This window comes from Pseudophryne corroboree, chromosome 6 (genome assembly GCF_028390025.1).
Source record: "Pseudophryne corroboree isolate aPseCor3 chromosome 6, aPseCor3.hap2, whole genome shotgun sequence".
Lineage (NCBI taxonomy): Eukaryota > Metazoa > Chordata > Amphibia > Anura > Myobatrachidae > Pseudophryne > Pseudophryne corroboree.
In genome coordinates, this window is record NC_086449.1 from 6,206,999 (window position 1) to 6,226,869 (window position 19,871).

Below are 19,871 nucleotides of genomic sequence, written 5' to 3' on the forward strand. Positions count from 1 at the left end.
AGGGGTAGTGACAGAGCTGTGTGTGTGGGGTCAGTACAGGAATAGTAGAGAGATACAGGACAGGATGGAGGTGTAGTGACAGCTGTATGTGTGGGGTCAGTACAGGAATAGTAGAGAGATACAGGACAGGATGGAGGTGTAGTGACAGAGCTGTGCGTGTGGGTTCAGTACAGGAATAGTAGAGAGATATAGGACAGGATGGAGGTGCAGTGACAGAGCTGTGTGTGTGGGGTCAGTACAGGAATAGTAGAGAGATACAGGACAGGATGGAGGTGTAGTGACAGAGCTGTGTGTGTGGGGTCAGTACAGGAATAGGGGAGAGATACAGGACAGGATGGAGGTGTAGTGACAGAGCTGTGTGTGTGTGTGTGTGTGGGGTCAGTACAGGAATAGCAGAGAGATACAGGACAGGATGGAGGTGTAGTGACCGAGTTGTGTGTGGGGGGTCAGTACAGGAATAGTAGAGAGATACAGGACAGGATGGAGGTGTAGTGACAGAGCTGTGCGTGTGGGTTCAGTACAGGAATAGTAGAGAGATACAGGACAGGATGGAGGTGTAGTGACAGAGCTGTGCGTGTGGGTTCAGTACAGGAATAGTAGAGAGATATAGGACAGGATAAAGGTGTAGTGACAGAGCTGTGTGTGTGGGGTCAGTACAGGAATAGTAGAGAGATACAGGATAGGATGGAGGTGTAGTGACAGCTGTATGTGTGGGGTCAGTACAGGAATAGTAGAGAAATACAGGACAGGATGGAGGTGTAGTGACAGAGCTGTGTGTGTGGGGGCTCAGTACAGGAATAGTAGAGAGATACAGGACAGGATGGAGGTGTAGTGACAGAGCTGTGTGTGTGGGGTCAGTACAGGAATAGCAGAGAGATATAGGACAGGATGGAGGTGTAGTGACAGAGCTGTGTGTGTGTGTGTGGGGTCAGTACAGGAATAGCAGAGAGATACAGGACAGGATGGAGGTGTAGTGACCGAGTTGTGTGTGGGGGGTCAGTACAGGAATAGTAGAGAGATACAGGACAGGATGGAGGTGTAGTGACAGAGCTGTGCGTGTGGGTTCAGTACAGGAATAGTAGAGAGATACAGGACAGGATGGAGGTGTAGTGACAGAGCTGTGCGTGTGGGTTCAGTACAGGAATAGTAGACAGACACAGGACAGGATAGAGGTGTAGTGACAGAGCTGTGTGTGTGGGGTCAGTACAGGAATAGTAGAGAGATACAGGATAGGATGGAGGTGTAGTGACAGCTGTATGTGTGGGGTCAGTACAGGAATAGTAGAGAAATACAGGACAGGATGGAGGTGTAGTGACAGCTGTGTGTGTGGGGGGTCAGTACAGGAATAGTAGAGAGATACAGGACAGGATGGAGGTGTAGTGACAGAGCTGTGCGTGTGGGTTCAGTACAGGAATAGTAGAGAGATATAGGACAGGATGGAGGTGTAGTGACAGAGCTGTGTGTGTGGGGTCAGTACAGGAATAGGGGAGAGATACAGGACAGGATGGAGGTGTAGTGACAGAGCTGTGTGGGTGGGGGGGGGGGTCAGTACAGGAATAGCAGAGAAATACAGGACAGCATGGAGGTGTAGTGACAGAGCTGTGTGTGTGTGAGGTCAGTACAGGAATAGTAGACAGATACAGGACAGGATGGAGGTGTAGTGACAGAGCTGTGTGTGTGGGGTCAGTACAGGAATAGCAGAGAGATACAGGACAGGATGGAGGTGTAGTGACAGCTGTGTGTGTGGGGTCAGTACAGGAATAGTAGAGAGATACAGGACAGGATGGAGGTGTAGTGACAGAGCTGTGTGTGTGGGGTCAGTACAGGAATAGTAGAGAGATACAGGACAGGATGGAGGGGTAGTGACAGAGCTGTGTGTGTGGGGTCAGTACAGGAATAGTAGAGAGATACAGGACAGGATGGAGGTGTAGTGACAGCTGTATGTGTGGGGTCAGTACAGGAATAGTAGAGAGATACAGGACAGGATGGAGGTGTAGTGACAGAGCTGTGCGTGTGGGTTCAGTACAGGAATAGTAGAGAGATATAGGACAGGATGGAGGTGCAGTGACAGAGCTGTGTGTGTGGGGTCAGTACAGGAATAGTAGAGAGATACAGGACAGGATGGAGGTGTAGTGACAGAGCTGTGTGTGTGGGGTCAGTACAGGAATAGGGGAGAGATACAGGACAGGATGGAGGTGTAGTGACAGAGCTGTGTGTGTGTGTGGGGTCAGTACAGGAATAGCAGAGAGATACAGGACAGGATGGAGGTGTAGTGACCGAGTTGTGTGTGGGGGGTCAGTACAGGAATAGCAGAGAGATACAGGACAGGATGGAGGTGTAGTGACAGAGCTGTGCGTGTGGGTTCAGTACAGGAATAGTAGAGAGATACAGGACAGGATGGAGGTGTAGTGACAGAGCTGTGCGTGTGGGTTCAGTACAGGAATAGTAGAGAGATATAGGACAGGATAGAGGTGTAGTGACAGAGCTGTGTGTGTGGGGTCAGTACAGGAATAGTAGAGAGATACAGGATAGGATGGAGGTGTAGTGACAGCTGTATGTGTGGGGTCAGTACAGGAATAGTAGAGAAATACAGGACAGGATGGAGGTGTAGTGACAGAGCTGTGTGTGTGGGGGGTCAGTACAGGAATAGTAGAGAGATACAGGACAGGATGGAGGTGTAGTGACAGAGCTGTGCGTGTGGGTTCAGTACAGGAATAGTAGAGAGATATAGGACAGGATGGAGGTGTAGTGACAGAGCTGTGTGTGTGGGGTCAGTACAGGAATAGGGGAGAGATACAGGACAGGATGGAGGTGTAGTGACAGAGCTGTGTGTGTGGGGGGTGGGGGGGGGGGGTCAGTACAGGAATAGCAGAGAGATACAGGACAGCATGGAGGTGTAGTGACAGAGCTGTGTGTGTGTGAGGTCAGTACAGGAATAGTAGACCGATACAGGACAGGATGGAGGTGTAGTGACAGAGCTGTGTGTGTGGGGTCAGTACAGGAATAGCAGAGAGATACAGGACAGGATGGAGGTGTAGTGACAGCTGTGTGTGGGGGGTCAGTACAGGAATAGTAGAGAGATACAGGACAGGATGGAGGTGTAGTGACAGAGCTGTGTGTGTGGGGTCAGTACAGGAATAGTAGAGAGATACAGGACAGGATGGAGGGGTAGTGACAGAGCTGTGTGTGTGGGGTCAGTACAGGAATAGTAGAGAGATACAGGACAGGATGGAGGTGTAGTGACAGCTGTATGTGTGGGGTCAGTACAGGAATAGTAGAGAGATACAGGACAGGATGGAGGTGTAGTGACAGAGCTGTGCGTGTGGGTTCAGTACAGGAATAGTAGAGAGATATAGGACAGGATGGAGGTGCAGTGACAGAGCTGTGTGTGTGGGGTCAGTACAGGAATAGTAGAGAGATACAGGACAGGATGGAGGTGTAGTGACAGAGCTGTGTGTGTGGGGTCAATACAGGAATAGCAGAGAGATACAGGACAGGATGGAGGTGTAGTGACAGAGCGCTGTGTGAGGGGTCAGTACAGGAATAGGGGAGAGATACAGGACAGGATGGAGGTGTAGTGCAGAGCTGTGTGTGTGTGGGGTCAGTACAGGAATAGTAGAGAGATACAGGACAGGATGGAGGTGTAGTGACAGAGCTGTGTGTGTGAGGTCAGTACAGGAATAGTAGAGAGATACAGGACAGGATGGAGGTGTAGTGACAGAGTGTTGTGTGTGTGAGGTCAGTACAGGAATAGCAGAGAGATACAGGACAGGATGGAGGTGTAGTGACAGCTGTGTGTGTGGGGTCAGTACAGGAATAGTAGAGAGATACAGGACAGGATGGAGGTATAGTGACAGAGCTGTGTGTGAGGGATCAGTACAGGAATAGTAGAGAGATACAGGACAGGATGGAGGTGTAGTGACAGAGCTGTGTGTGTGAGGGATCAGTACAGGAATAGTAGAGAGATACAGGACAGGATGGAGGTATAGTGACAGAGCTGTGTGTGAGGGATCAGTACAGGAATAGTAGAGAGATACAGGACAGGATGGAGGTATAGTGACAGAGCTGTGTGTGAGGGATCAGTACAGGAATAGTAGAGAGATACAGGACATGGAGGTGTAATGACAGAGCTGTGTGTGAGGGATCAGTGCAGGAATAGTAGGGAGATACAGGACAGGATGGAGGTATAGTGACAGAGCTGTGTGTGTGAGGTCAGTACAGGAATAGTAGAGAGATATAGGACAGGATGGAGGTGTAGTGACAGAGCTGTGTGTGTGGGGTCAGTACAGGAATAGTAGAGAGATACAGGACAGGATGGAGGTATAGTGACAGAGCTGTGTGTGAGGGATCAGTACAGGAATAGTAGAGAGATACAGGACATGGAGGTGTAATGACAGCAGTATGGGGGTAATTCCAAGTTGATCGCAGCAGGAAATTTTTTTAGCAGTTGGGCAAAACCATGTGCAGTGCAGGGGAGGCAGATATAACATGTGCAGAGAGAGTTAGATTTGGGTGGGGTGTGTTCAATCTGCAATCTAATTTGCAGTGTAAAAATAAAGCAGCCAGTATTTACCCTGCATAGAAACAAAATAACCCACCCAAATCTAACTCTCTCTGCACATGTTATATCTGCCTCCCCTGCAGTGCACATGGTTTTGCCCAATTGCTATCAAAAATCCTGCTGCGATCAACTTGGAATTACCCCCATAGGTAATGTGTGGTGTTAGTACAGGAATAGCAGAGTGACAGAAATATACAGTAGATGTATATGTTAGTGAGGTCTGTGTCAGGCCACCGTACTGTAAGTTCCTTATATTAGGCAGAAGAATATTTTGATCAGGTGACTGGTACTTATTATAGGGGCCGTGCGTGACACCGCCTCACCCCTCAGCCTGTACCTATAATACAAGGGGGTGTTGGGGAAGGTACTGAGGGGCATTGTGCTGGAGACGAGGGCTGGGGAGGAGCTATCTTTCATATACTTACTATACCTGTATCTATATGTATGTGACGTAGGGCACGTGGCAAGGTCTGGCCGCCGCGATCATGCGACTGCATATACGTTACACTTGTTTCTATATGCATGTGACATAAAATGATGTAACGAAGACATACAAGCAAACTCTGCTGAGTAAAATGATATGCGGCATGCCTATATTCTGTGTGTGACTGCGGCTGTATCTGCATATGTAATGCTACGTTACAGTGTCAGTAACAGGATATGCGGCATGCCTATATTCTGTGTGTGACTGCAGCTGTATCTGCATACGGAATGTTACGTTTCACTGTCAGTAATAGGATAGGCGGCATGCCTATATTCTGTGTGTGACTGCAGCTGTATCTGCATACGGAATGTTACGTTTCACTGTCAGTAATAGGATAGGCGGCATGCCTATATTCTGTGTGTGACTGCAGCTGTATCTGCATACGGAATGTTACGTTTCACTGTCAGTAATAGGATAGGCGGCATGCCTATATACTGTGTGTGACTGCGGCTGTATCTGCATACGGAATGTTACGTTACAGTGTCAGTAATAGGATATGTGGCATGCCTATATTCTGTGTGTGACTGCGGCTGTATCTGCATACGGAATGTTACGTTACAGTGTCAGTAATAGGATATGCGGCATGCCTATATTCTATGTGTGACTGCGGCTGTATCTGCATACTGAATGCTACGTTACAGTGTCAGTAATAGGATATGCGGCATGCCTATATTCTGTGTGTGACTGCGGCTGTATCTGCATATGTAATGCTACGTTACAGTGTCAGTAATAGGATATGCGGCATGCCTATATTCTGTGTGTGACTGCGGCTGTATCTGCATACGGAATGTTACGTTTCACTGTAAGTAATAGGATAGGCGGCATGCCTATATTCTGTGTGTGACTGCGGCTGTATCTGCATACGGAATGTTACGTTTCACTGTCAGTAATAGGATAGGCGGCATGCCTATATTCTGTGTGTGACTGCGGCTGTATCTGCATACGGAATGTTACGTTTCACTGTCAGTAATAGGATATGCAGCATGCCTATATTCTGTGTGTGACTGCGGCTGTATCTGCATACAGAATGCTACGTTACAGTGTCAGTAATAGGATATGCGGCATGCCTATATCCTGTGTGTGACTGCAGCTGTATCTGCATACGGAATGTTACGTTTCACTGTCAGTAATAGGATAGGCGGCATGCCTATATTCTGTGTGCGACTGCAGCTGTATCTGCAGAGGTCATTCCGAGTTGTTCGCTCGTTGCCGATTTTCGCTATACTGCGATTAGTCGCTTACTGCGCATGCGCAAGGTTCGCAGAGCGCATGCGCTTAGTTATTTTACACAAAAGTTAGGTATTTTACTCACGGCATAACAAAGCTTTTTCATCGCTGTGCTGATCGGAGTGTGATTGACAGGAAGTGGGTGTTTCTGGGCGGAAACTGACCGTTTTATGGGAGTGTGCGGAAAATCGCTGGCATTTCTGGGAAAAACGCGGGAGTGTCTGAAGAAACGGGGGAGTGTCTGGGCGAACGCTGGGTGTGTTTGTGACGTCAAATCAGGAACGAAAAGGACTGAGCTGGTCGCACTGGCTGAGTAAGTCTGGAGCTACTCAGAAACTGCTAAGAAATTTCTATTCGCAATTCTGCTAATCTTTCGTTTGCAATTCTGCTAAGCTTAGATACACTCCCAGAGGGCGGCGGCCTAGTGTGTGCAATGCTGCTAAAAGCAGCTAGCGAGCGAACAACTCGGAATCACCCCCTGCATATGTAATGCTACGTTACAGTGTCAGTAATAGGATATATGGCATGCCTATATTCTGTGTGTGACTGCGGCTGTATCTGCATATGTAATGCTACGTTACAGTGTCAGTAATAGGATATATGGCATGCCTATATTCTGTGTGTGACTGCGGCTGTATCTGCATATGTAATGCTACGTTACAGTGTCAGTAATAGGATATATGGCATGCCTATATTCTGTGTGTGACTGCGGCTGTATCTGCATATGTAATGCTACGTTACAGTGTCAGTAATAGGATATATGGCATGCCTATATTCTGTGTGCGACTGCGGCTGTATCTGCATATGTAATGCTACGTTACAGTGTCAGTAATATGATATGCGGCATGCCTATATTCTGTGTGTGACTGCGGCTGTATCTGCATATGTAATGCTACGTTACAGTGTCAGTAATAGGATATGTGACATGCCTATATTCTGTGTGTGACTGCGGCTGTATCTGCATATGTAATGCTGCGTTACAGTGTCAGTAATAGGATATGCAGCATGCCTATATTCTGTGTGTGACTGCGGCTGTATCTGCATATGTAATGCTACGTTACAGTGTCAGTAATAGGATATATGGCATGCCTATATTCTGTGTGCGACTGCGGCTGTATCTGCATATGTAATGCTACGTTACAGTGTCAGTAATAGGATATGCGGCATGCCTATATTCTGTGTGCGACTGCGGCTGTATCTGCATATGTAATGCTACGTTACAGTGTCAGTAATAGGATATATGGCATGCCTATATTCTGTGTGTGACTGCGGCTGTATCTGCATATGTAATGCTAAGTTACAGTGTCAGTAATAGGATATATGGCATGCCTATATTCTGTGTGTGACTGCGGCTGTATCTGCATATGTAATGCTACGTTACAGTGTCAGTAATAGGATATGCGGCATGCCTATATTCTATGTGTGACTGCGGCTGTATCTGCATATGTAATGCTACGTTACAGTGTCAGTAATAGGATATGCGGCATGCCTATATTCTATGTGTGACTGCGGCTGTATCTGCATATGTAATGCTACGTTACAGTGTCGGTAACAGGATATGAGGCATGCCTATATTCTATGTGTGACTGCGGCTGTATCTGCATATGTAATGCTACGTTACAGTGTCAGTAACAGGATATGCGGCATGCCTATATTCTATGTGTGACTGCGGCTGTATCTGCATATGTAATGCTACGTTACAGTGTCAGTAATAGGATATGCGGCATGCCTATATTCTATGTGTGACTGCGGCTGTATCTGCATATGTAATGCTACGTTACAGTGTCAGTAATAGGATATGCGGCATGCCTATATTCTATGTGTGACTGCGGCTGTATCTGCATATGTAATGCTACGTTACAGTGTCAGTAATAGGATATGCGGCATGCCTATATTCTATGTGTGACTGCGGCTGTATCTGCATATGTAATGCTACGTTACAGTGTCAGTAACAGGATATGCGGCATGCCTATATTCTATATGTGACTGCAGCTGTATCTGCATATGTAATGCTACGTTACAGTGTCAGTAACAGGATATGCGGCATGCCTATATTCTATATGTGACTGCGGCTGTATCTGCATATGTAATGCTACGTTACAGTGTCAGTAATAGGATATGCGGCATGCCTATATTCTATGTGTGACTGCGGCTGTATCTGCATATGTAATGCTACGTTACAGTGTCAGTAACAGGATATGCGGCATGCCTATATTCTATATGTGACTGCGGCTGTATCTGCATATGTAATGCTACGTTACAGTGTCAGTAATAGGATATGCGGCATGCCTATATTGTGTGTGACTGCGGCTGTATCTGCATACGGAATGCTATGTTACAGTGTCAGTAGCTGTGTCCTAGTCAACCCTGTGACGTAGCATTATGTACTGTATGCAGATACAGCTGCACACAGATTATATGCATGCCGCATATCATTTCAATCAGCAGAGTCTGCTTGTGCGTCTTATTCACATAACAATGTGAATGACACATTTTCAGCACAAAAAAGACGTCAGACACTAACAAAGTTACAGGGGACCTGTCAGCTCACCCACGCCAGGCGTCTCCCGCTACAGGGCGTATTGAGGCAAGATGTATGAGGACACATCTGCATATGTATGTGACACAGGACGCATGGCGAAGGGTGGCCAGCGCAGTTGTGTGACTGCATGGGGCAGATTTAGCCCTTGCTGTCGGGGAGGCCATCTTGGGAAGACATGTGGTGCGCCACCTGATATTGCAGCCTGTGCGCTTATCTCCATACTGCGGCCACAGAATTCTACCCTGGAAATGTCCATTATGTATATTGGGTGGGGACCTATTAAACATAGTTGACATTTAGAGTGGTCCGGGGGGGAGGGTTACGGCTTCTCCCTTCGTGTCCTTGTCATTCAGCGGCAGAATGTGGAAGAGAACCTCTGACCTGTAACGCTCTGTCCCGGCTCCTAACACCCCCCAGAATAACCAGAGGTCACGTCGCTCCTTTCATGTGTCCCCGTTGTTTATGGTGGCGGCAGATGGGTTGCAGCCTGAAGAAGGGCGTGAGAGAAGGTGGGACAGCTGTCCGCAGGGTCCTGCTGCTGTGTCTGACATGTTTTGTATGAGAGCGGCCCCTAAAGAGGCATCAAAATATCCTCAGCATCGCCTCTTGCTATTACCCCCCCCCCCCCCCCATATAATGTGCATCTGTGTATATAATGACCCCACACTACAAACCTGTGTGATCATAGATACTGCGCTCGTCACTCCACTCATCCCTGGCAGCAGCGACGTGCAACCGCGTGGCCTTCCAGACATGATGGCACTTGTGGTTCCTCTTCTGCAGAACCACACATCACCTTAGCATGTATAGGCTGCAATGCGTTGGAACATAACTGCGCCTGAATAAAATACAGCAAAACAAGAATATCCGCAGCGTTACCGCATAATTCCTAATGGTGTTTCTTTCTCTCCTTTTACCCAGAATGCTGAAGCGCCTGCCGCAGATGACCCAGAGTCCTTCCCACGTCTGAGGCGATGAGAGGAGGAAAATGTGGTCTGGGCGCTGCGTGAAATTTTTGCCATTTTATATTTGCACTTTCTGTAAACCCTACGTCCTAAAAGTGACCCCGAAACTGCAGGACTGGTCTTTTTCTTTTTTTTAAAAAGTGCCTTTATTCCCCATGAAATGGGATTATTCATCCTTTTTTAGCATCTGACAATGTAGGCCTCAAGGCCTAACTCTAGCCGGTCACCATAGCAACGGGGAGTAAAGATGCAGAACTCATAGTAGCTCAGTCATGTGAGGTAAATCTATTGGCTTTGTGCCATGTTTAAGTAGCAATTGGTGCTCTGCAGCCTAGTACGTGTTGGGCTAAACCGACCCTGCTGTGTATGCTTAGCGGAGGCAGCCATTTTGTCTGATGGGCATGATATGGCGGACAAAAAATGGCTGCCTCCACTGTGTGCGTGTATGTGTGTGTTGGCGACGGGCAGATATTATAAATGTGTGAACGCTCAAGCAGAATTCACCGTAGAGAATAGCCATAGTGCGGTCTGCGACTGACGGGCGGCGGTGCCAGGTTGGCACATCAGGGGCTGTTCATTTCAAGAGGTACGAAATAAAGGTAAAGATTGTAGAAGTGCCTAGATACAGGTACGGTCTTGTTATAGACAGAAAAGGTGCCAAAACCACACCACCGCCGCTCGCCCTCCCTTGCCCGAGACGTGGGTGGTGGGGGAGTTGTAGATTAATCGTAAGTGCTTTTGTTTTACCAAAACTGGCCTTTTACAGTATAACCTCCGGTTCGGCTAATTACCATTTTATTTCTGGTACTTTTACCCAGTTACTGGGATATGAACTGTACCCGCTGCCCGCGTGAGGTGGACATTTTGAGGCCTAGATTACTCTTCGTAGCAATCCCAGCCCATTCGATATGCTGATGTGCTTTCATTTGTTGCCGTGACGTCGCCACCTCCCGGCAAAGCCCTAGGCTTCATGTTAGATCCAGACCTCAAAATGGCTGCCTCCCAGAATGGGCGTAGGGTACGGTAACACTAAGTGTCTTTGTGTCAAACGTCTGGATCTGTTTTAGGTCATTTTAAAGAATTTTGAAACCAAATAATAATGAAATGTACAGCTGTTAATGGAGAAATGTAATATATAGAGTATGATATAAAAGTATTATGGTTTGAGAAATCTTTATTAAACTATGGAATTATTAATTATCTGGGTGCTAGAACACCGTCTATAAAAAATAAATAAATATTGGATTGCCGCAGCAACCGTACGAATTGCCGTATGCGACCGAGTTACCACGGTAATCCAGTGCAATTTATCATGAGGGAAACTTTGACGGGTGTGTGCTGACTAATAAAGAAATAATTATAACTACACAAGACCCTCCTTTGCCAAACATAGGTGGGCCGTAGCCTGGATAACATTGCTAAATCTAAAAATAGTATTTAAGACGTTAGAGTACGAGCTGGTCTCCCCCCCCCCTCCCCCTCTGTATATTGTGGGTCAATGGAACATTCCAAATGCTAATGGGGGAGGGACTGTTAGAGACAAGAATCTGAGCCAATGAGAATGCTCCCTTGCCATAGGCACGCCCTGCGTTTGTTCTGTGAGCGAGCTCCGAGGGGAGTTCAGGCCCTTTATGGGGCGCTCACAAAATGGCCACTACCGCCGGTGTTAGGGCCCCAAGTAGCGGGAGAAATGCATTGTATAAGCTATGTGTATAAATAAAGTGTTTGATCGCCTTATACGTGGAGTCTTTTTTTTATACCTGTAGCGTCTCTTACTGGCGTATTATCCTGCATGCTGCACCGTATATGACATCATAATTAGGAACCATCGCACCACAAGTTACTTTTATAATAGCGCACTTTTATGGAGCCAGGGTGCGATTATGAGGTCATGGAGCTCTATGTGCTGAACGTGGGGCTAATATTACAGTTGTGTATTGTGGGGCCTCTCACCCCGTCTAGATTGCTAGCCTTTATGCAGCTGTTGCCTGACTGGAAGCCACGGAACCCGAGCAATAATCCCTTTGGTCTGTCTCCCGTATGTTCTCAGTCTCCAGGATAAGGAGCTTCCACTGTGAACCTATTCTCTGTATGTTTGTACAGGCTGCCCTCCAGCTTCTGTGAATGTAAACTATATATGTGAGGCGATAATTATATGTAATGCATAGCTTGTCTGTGGCCAAATCCATTAGATTGGGGAGTGGACGGCCAGAGATGTGGCGCCTGGACGGGGGAAACTGGGTGCAGCTGTACATCACAACGTACACTACTTCTGTACAGTCGGCAGTATATGGAACACCAATGGGCGATTTATAGGAAATCACCCTCTAGTTCCAAGGAGCTGCCGCATCCCAGTACAGTCTGCAATACACGGAACACGTTGCCATGCAAGTCCACCGCTGACGTCCTAATATAGGAGCGAGAGCACAATACAAGATGGGAGGCGAAAATAGCAAAAATGGAGTGGAGGAAAGAGTGTAGGCTGGGGGTGAGTGTGGTAAGATGGGTCAGGGACTTCCGAGGTGAGGTTATTCAGCCAGTCGGAGTGTGAGGTGGCGAGATGAGGACTTGCTCAGAATGGAGTCAGAGTAGAAAGGTATTGCAGGACACGGTCAGTTATATAGGAAGGGGAGGCTCTGTAGTTGATGGTAAGAAGAGTTGTACTCTGAAGGTACTTAGGTCCTTCATACAAGCACACCAGAAGAGGGCAGACTGCATGGGGGACAGATAGGCCGGAGAACAGGAGATTGCAATAATCGGGAGGTGATGAGAGTGGACAAGGGTCTTGGTGACATTCTGGGAGAGGAAAGGGTGAAACGCGTTAATGCTGTGAAGGGTTGCATGAGCAAATATGTGTGGAAAGTTGTTGAGAGTAGAGTATCACTGATGATCCCTAGGCAATGTGCATGGGGACCAAAGAGAAGCTGGCATCTTCAACTGTAATAGAAACGAGAGGAAGAGGACAAGTTCAGTTTTGGTTATCTTGAGGTACATTCAGCCATTCCAGTGCAGATGACTTAGAGGTCGTTGGACATAGGCCAGAAAGAGAGAGGTCAGGATAGGAAAGGCATATTGCAGCATCTTCCGTGGAGAGACTGAAAGCCAAAGGAGTTGACAGAGAAGGGAGTTGAGGGCCAGTACCCGACCACTGTGACTCACCACCAGATGGAGCTATAGAAACGATGAAGGAGCGATCAGAGATGTATGAGGTGAGCCAGGAAATGATGGTGTTGCAAAAGGCAAAAAATTGAAGGGTTCCATGAAGGAGTTTGCTGAAAACGTCGGAGAGCTCAAATAGCAGGAGCAAGGAGACGTAGCCAAGAGGAGAGACCAGTGGTCATCTTGGTGAGAGCTATCTCAGTAGAATAGGAAGGGTGAAAGTCCATTTTGAAAAAGTCAAGGAGAGCATGAGAAAGATTGTTGAAGAGTTGCTGACTTGCAGTTGGTAAGGGAAGAGGAGCCGGGATACGGGGATAGTAATTATGAAAGGCATGGTCATGAATTTTTTTTTTTAAAGCGGTAAGGGAAGAGGCCAGTAGAGAGGGACAGGTTGAGGAGGTGAACTAGGTGCCACCAAGTTTTGGGCAAGAGAGTAGAGGAGTGGCGCAGATAAAGAAGTTGATGGTATGAAAGTGGCGGTGTGGGCTGTAGGACTATGAGAGGATACAGCTTTTGTAAGGCCAGCAAAAGAGTGGTCGCAGTGCAATAGGAAGGGAGAACCCAAAGTGGGAAGATTGGTGTTTGAATGTTGGTGGCAAAATATGGTTACAGGGGGTAGCATCATCCAGGGCTCTGGAGACTGCCATGCTAGGGCAGGACAGCAAGGAGATGGTTCTGCAATAGAGGCTGAGAAGTGAGAAGGACCATGTTGTTTCGACAGGAGAAGAGGTGGTGGTGAGAGTGTAGGAAAGATGTGTTGGAGAAGCCAGAGGTATGATAGAGGTGAGAGAACCTATGCAGGAGTCCAGGGTGTCAAGGAAAGGTCCACTAGATGAGCGCATGAGTGCAGGTGATGGAGAGGAGTTTAGAGGGAGCAGCACAAGTTGGTTTGCTAATGCCCTTGATGTCCTCAAGAAGAAGTGGGTCATCTTCAAGGATAAGATGTGGGTGATCTGTGCAGCATAGTTGTTGATGAAGAGGAACGTGGGGCCCAGAAGTGGTAGCTGACCACAACAAGCTAGTTAGGAGAGACGCATGGTGTGAATCTTGAGCGATGGGAAGGTAAGGGAGTGTTCCTGGAGAACAATACTGAAGGTACAGAAGTAACTTAGTGGCTGTCAGATTTGGGTGGGTGTGTGAAGGATAGACTGCTAGTGGGTGGCAAGGAGAGCAGTCTCAGAAGGCGGTTCAGTGATGGAAGGGTGATTTGAAGACATTAATTGTAATGCATAAGAATCAGCGGGGTTAGTGCATCATAGGCGCAAAGGGTGGTGAAGGGAGGGGTAGAGCTAGAAAGCAGGCGAGATCCTGAGAGGAAGGCACGGTGGAGTGTGAGAGGAAGGCACGGTGGAGTGTGGAAGTGGTGAGGTGGAATAAAAAGTGTAAGGAGAAATGCAAAGGCAACAGGGCAGGAGGGGGAAGCAGAGAGACCAGGGAAGAGACGGGAGGGAGTATACCAAAGGCGGGTATGGAGATGGAAGGGAAATAAGGTAGGTGGGTGGCACTTGATCAGGCCAGATGGAAGCAGACTAGGGTGGAGAAAGAGAACAGACCTCCTATGGGAGGGGGGTAGAATTCTAAAGGGTTCTTAAGCAGGATCGTGAAGAGTTGTGAGTAAAAGGAGTAATGGTGAAAAGGGTGTAGCATTGTCGCCCCCCATCCCGTGTGCCGTGGCACTGCGAGTCACCGGCAGAGGTGTCACAACTTGGTGGTCCAGTCCGAAATCAAATGGTATCTTTGTAGGCAGGGCCACGTGCCGCCACAGAGTCAGTCCACGGCCATTTGCACAAGCTGCGCTGCTTAGTGTGTGTATCTGGCACTCTCGCCCCATCACGCCCTTTCCCTATCTTGTACTCCTCCTCCGCGTGGCTTGTGCAGACCTCCGTGTAAGTAGGGTCCTCTCTCCTCCCCTAAAAAAAATTCTCATCCACTGTATGTCTGTCACCATCTTTGTATTAATCTGTATGTGCTCCTGTATCACGGTGCCTCTCCGTCCCCCCCTTTGCGTGTGGGTCTTGCGCTGGCGGTGCAACCAAATGCATGAAGCCGCATGAACCCTCCCATAGACGGGCGCTCGCATAAAGTAATAAATCCGCCCTTGTGCCCGTTTTGCGATACTCGGGCTCAGGTCCATTGCACGGTGTGTTGTGATTTCCCCGCACAGCGCTGCGGACGCTTTGTGGCGCAATATAATAAATAAGACGGACACAATGAAAATATTTATTTTAATATAAACTTATTCATAAAACGTGTGCAAAATGTAATGCAAAAAACATACTCTATAAATAAAACACAAACCTCCCAATGCTGAGGTAACTCCGCCCCCTACTGGGCGTCACAGAGAGCGCAGGAGCCGGATAGTCCCAGCAGAGCGCTCACAGCCTCTAACTCAGACAGACTGTACACATTATTGCTGTAGGGGTGAGGGGGCGACACCTCCGCAGAGCACCCTGATCCATGGGGGCTCATCCGCTCCTCCGCCTTATGCGCTGACTGAGGGGGGCTCCGCTCCTCGGCCACAATATGCGCTGACTGCGGGGGGATAATACCCACAATTTCACATGCGAGAGACACAGGGTCAGAGGTAGTTACATCAATTCTTCCCCCATCATACACCAAGTCCGGAAGCCCTGTCGCTGTGTTTAGCACGGGGGTCCCCGCTTCCTGGCTGATACATAACAGAGTTATGGGGTCTCCACCTCCTCCTGGACTGGGGGGCTCAGATGCAACAGACGAGTAGTAGATGCAAGACGACATTATCGGAGCGGGGGTCTGCAGGCGGAAACAGCCAAATACCTGTAAGGAGAAGCGTAATATATCAGATCACACTCACCCAGACAGCCTGCCCCTCCCCCTGCAGGGTGACACAGACAGAAGGGAGCTATGAGTATGAGCCTGCCCCTCCCCCTGCAGGGTGACACAGACAGAAGGGAGCTATGCGCCTGCCCCTCCCCCTGCAGAGTGACACAGACAGAAGGGAGATATAAACCTGTCCCTCCCCCTGCAGGGTGACACGGTGACACAGTGACACAGACAGAAGGGAGATATAAACCTGTCCCTCCCCCTGCAGGGTGACACAGTGACACAGACAGAAGGGAGCTATGAGCCTGTCCCTCCCCCTGCAGGGTGACAGTGAAACAGACAGAAAGGAACTATGAGTCTGTCCCTCCCCCTGCAGGGTGACACAGTGACACAGACAGAAGGGAGCTATGAGCCTGTCCCTCCCCCTGCAGGGTGATACAGAGAGAAGGGAGCTATGAGCATGTCCCTCCTCCTGCAGGGTGACACAGATAGTAGGGAGCTATAAGCCTGTCCCTCCCCCTACAGGGTGACACAGACAGAAGGGAGCTATGAGCCTGTCCCTCCCCCTGCAGGGTGACACAGACAGAATGGAGCTATGAGCCTGTCGCTCCTCCTGCAGGGTGACACAGGCAGAAGGGGGCTGTGTGTATGCCCCTCCCCCTTCAAGGTGATATAGTGACACAGACAGAAGGGAGCTATGAACCTGTCCCTCCCCCTGCAGGGTGACAGTGACACAGACAGAAGGGAGCTATGAGCCTGTCCCTCCCCCTGCAGGGTGACAGTGACAGAGACAGAAAGGAACTATGAGTCTGTCCCTCCCCCTGCAGGGTGACACAGTGATACAGACAGAAGGGAGATATGAGCCTGCCCCTCCCCCTGCAGGGTGACACAGACAGAAGGGAGATATGAGCCTGCCCCTCCCCCTGCAGGGTGACACAGACAGAAGGGAGCTATGAGCCTGTCCCTACCCCTGCAGGGTGACACAGACAGAATGAAGCTATGAGCCTGCCCCTCCCCCTTCAAGGTGATATAGTGACACAGACAGAAGGGAGCTATAAGCCTATCCCTCCCCCTGCAGGGTGACACAGACAGAATGGAGCTATGAGCCTGCCCCTCCCCCTACAGGGTGACACAGACAGAAAGGAGCTATGAGCCTGTCCCTCCCCTTGCAGGGTGACACAGTCCGAAGGGAGCTATGAGCCTGTCCCTCCCCCTGCAGGGTGACACAGACAGAAGGGAGCTATGAGCCTGTCCCTCCCCCTGCAGGGTGAAGCAGTCAGAAGGGAGCTATGAGCCTGTCCTTCCCCCTGCAGGGTGACACAGACAGAAGGGAGCTATGAGCCTGTCCCTCCCCCTGCAGGGTGACACAGACAGAAGGGAGCTATGAGCCTGTCCCTCCCCCTGCAGGGTGACAGTGACACAGAAAGAAGAGAGAGCTATAAACCTGTCCCTCCCCCTGCAGGGTGACACAGTGACACAGATAAAAGGGACCTATGAGCCTGTCCCTTCCCATGCAGGGTGACACAGACAGAAGGGAGCTATGAGCCTGCCCCTCCCCCTGCAGAGTGACACAGGCAGAAGGGGGCTATGTGTATGCCCCTCCCCCTTCAAGGTGATATAGTGACACAGAAAGAAGGGAGCTATGTGTATGCCCCTCCCCCTACAGGGTGACAGACAGAAGGGAGCTATGAGCCTGCCCCTCCCCCTGCAGGGTGACACAGACAGAAGGGAGCTATGTGCCTGTCCCTCCCCCTGCAGGGTGACACAGAGAAGGGAGCTATGAGCCTGTCAATCCCCCTGCAGGGTGACACAGACAGAAGGGAGCTATGAGCCTGTCCCTACCCCTGCAGGGTGACACAGACAGAATGAAGCTATGAGCCTGCCCCTCCCCCTGCAGGGTGACACAGACAGAAGGGAGCTATGAGCCTGTCCCTCCCCTTGCAAGGTGACACAGTCCGAAGGGAGCTATGAGCCTGTCCCTCCCCCTGCAGGGTGACACAGACAGAAGGGAGCTATGAGCCTGTCCCTCTCCCTGCAGGGTGACACAGACAGAAGGAGCTATGAGACTGTCCCTCCCCCTGCAGGGTGACACAGTGACGCAGTCAGAGGGAGCTATGAGCCTGTCCTTCCCCCTGCAGGGTGACACAGTGACACAGACAGAAGGGAGCTATGAACCTGTCCCTCCTCCGGCAGGGTGACACAGACAGAAGGTGGCTGTGTGTATGCCCCTCCCCCTTCAAGGTGATATAGTGACACAGACAGAAGGGAGATATGAACCTGTCCCTCCCCCTGCAGGGTGACAGTGACACAGACAGAAGGGAGCTATGAACCTGTCCCTCCCCCTGCAGGGTGACAGTGACACAGACAGAAGGAGCTATGAGCCTGTCCCTCCCCCTGCAGGGTGACAGTGACACAGACAGAAAGGAACTATGAGTCTGTCCCTCCCCCTGCAGGGTGACACAGTGACACAGACAGAAGGGAGCTATGAGCCTGTCCCTCCCCCTGCAGGGTGATACAGACAGAAGGGAACTATGAGCTTGTCCCACCCCCTGCAGGGTGACACAGACAGAAGGGAGCTATGAGCCTGCCCCTCCCCCTGCAGGGTGATACAGAGAGAAGGGAGCTATGAGCATGTCCCTCCTCCTGCAGGGTGACACAGATAGTAGGGAGCTATGAGCCTGTCCCTCCCCCTACAGGGTGACACAGACAGAAGGGAGCTATGAGCCTGTCCCTCCCCCTGCAGGGTGACACAGACAGAATGGAGCTATGAGCCTGTCGCTCCTCCTGCAGGGTGACACAGACAGAAGGGGGCTGTGTGTATGCCCCTCCCCCTTCAAGGTGATATAGTGACACAGACAGAAGGGAGCTATGAACCTGTCCCTCCCCCTGCAGGGTGACAGTGACACAGACAGAAGGGATCTATGAGCCTGTCCCTCCCCCTGCAGGGTGACAGTGACACAGACAGAAATGAACTATGAGTCTGTCCCTCCCCCTGCAGGGTGACACAGTGACACAGACAGAAGGGAGCTATGAGCCTGCCCCTCCCCCTGCAGGGTGACACAGTGACACAGACAGAAGGGAGCTATGAGCCTGCCCCTCCCCCTGCAGGGTGACACAGTGACACAGACAGAAAGGAGCTATGAACCTGTCCCTCCTCCTGCAGGGTGACACAGACAGAAGGGGGCTGTGTGCATGCCCCTCCCCCTTCAAGGTGATATAGTGACACAGACAGAAGGGAGCTATGAACCTGTCCCTCCCCCTGCAGGGTGACAGTGACACAGACAGAAGGGAGCTATGAACCTGTCCCTCCCCCTGCAGGGTGATACAGTGACACAGACAGAAAGGAACTATGAGTCTGTCCCTCCCCATGCAGGGTGACACAGTGACACAGACAGAAGGGAGCTATGAGCCTGCCCCTCCCCCTGCAGGGTGACACAGTGACACAGACAGAAGGGAGCTATGAGCCTGCCCCTCCCCCTGCAGGGTGACACAGTGACACAGACAGAAGGGAGCTATGAACCTGTCCCTCCTCCTGCAGGGTGACACAGACAGAAGGGAGCTATGAGCTTGCCCCACCCCCTGCAGGGTGACACAGTGACACAGACAGAAGGGAGCTATGAACCTGTCCCTCCTCCTGCAGGGTGACACAGACAGAAGGGAGCTATGAGCCTGTCCCTCCCCCTGCAGGGTGACAGTGACACAGACAGAAAGGAACTATGAGTCTGTCCCTCCCCATGCAGGGTGACACAGTGACACAGACAGAAGGGAGCTATGAGCCTGCCCCTCCCCCTGCAGGGTGACACAGTGACACAGACAGAAGGGAGCTATGAGCCTGCCCCTCCCCCTGCAGGGTGACACAGTGACACAGACAGAAGGGAGCTATGAACCTGTCCCTCCTCCTGCAGGGTGACACAGACAGAAGGGAGCTATGAGCTTGCCCCACCCCCTGCAGGGTGACACAGTGACACAGACAGAAGGGATCTATGAGCCTGCCCCTCCCCCTGCAGGGTGACAGTGACACAGACAGAAGGAAGCTATGAGCCTGTCCCTCCCCCTGCAGGGTGACACAGACAGAAGGGAGCTATGAGCTTGCCCCACCCCCTGCAGGGTGACACAGACAGAAGGGAGCTA

General features: G+C 50.2%; 2 protein-coding genes across 4 annotated transcripts in view; one reads left to right on the forward strand and one right to left on the reverse strand.

The window, feature by feature from the left end:
• Nucleotides 1–11,516, forward strand: part of LOC134935872 (insulin receptor substrate 1-like) — a 36,071-nt gene extending 24,555 nt beyond the window's left edge. For both annotated transcript variants that reach the window (XM_063930705.1, XM_063930706.1), the window contains exon 5: nucleotides 9,736–11,516. In XM_063930705.1, the coding sequence (XP_063786775.1) occupies nucleotides 9,736–9,743 (8 nt within the window). In that variant the 3' untranslated portion in view covers nucleotides 9,744–11,516. The remainder of the gene's footprint in view (nucleotides 1–9,735) is intronic.
• A 3,630-nt stretch (nucleotides 11,517–15,146) lies between these two features.
• SAP25 (Sin3A associated protein 25) overlaps nucleotides 15,147–19,871 on the reverse strand; it is an 81,746-nt gene continuing 77,021 nt past the window's right edge. For both annotated transcript variants that reach the window (XM_063930113.1, XM_063930114.1), the window contains exon 6: nucleotides 15,147–15,734. In XM_063930113.1, the coding sequence (XP_063786183.1) occupies nucleotides 15,264–15,734 (471 nt within the window). In that variant the 3' untranslated portion in view covers nucleotides 15,147–15,263. The remainder of the gene's footprint in view (nucleotides 15,735–19,871) is intronic.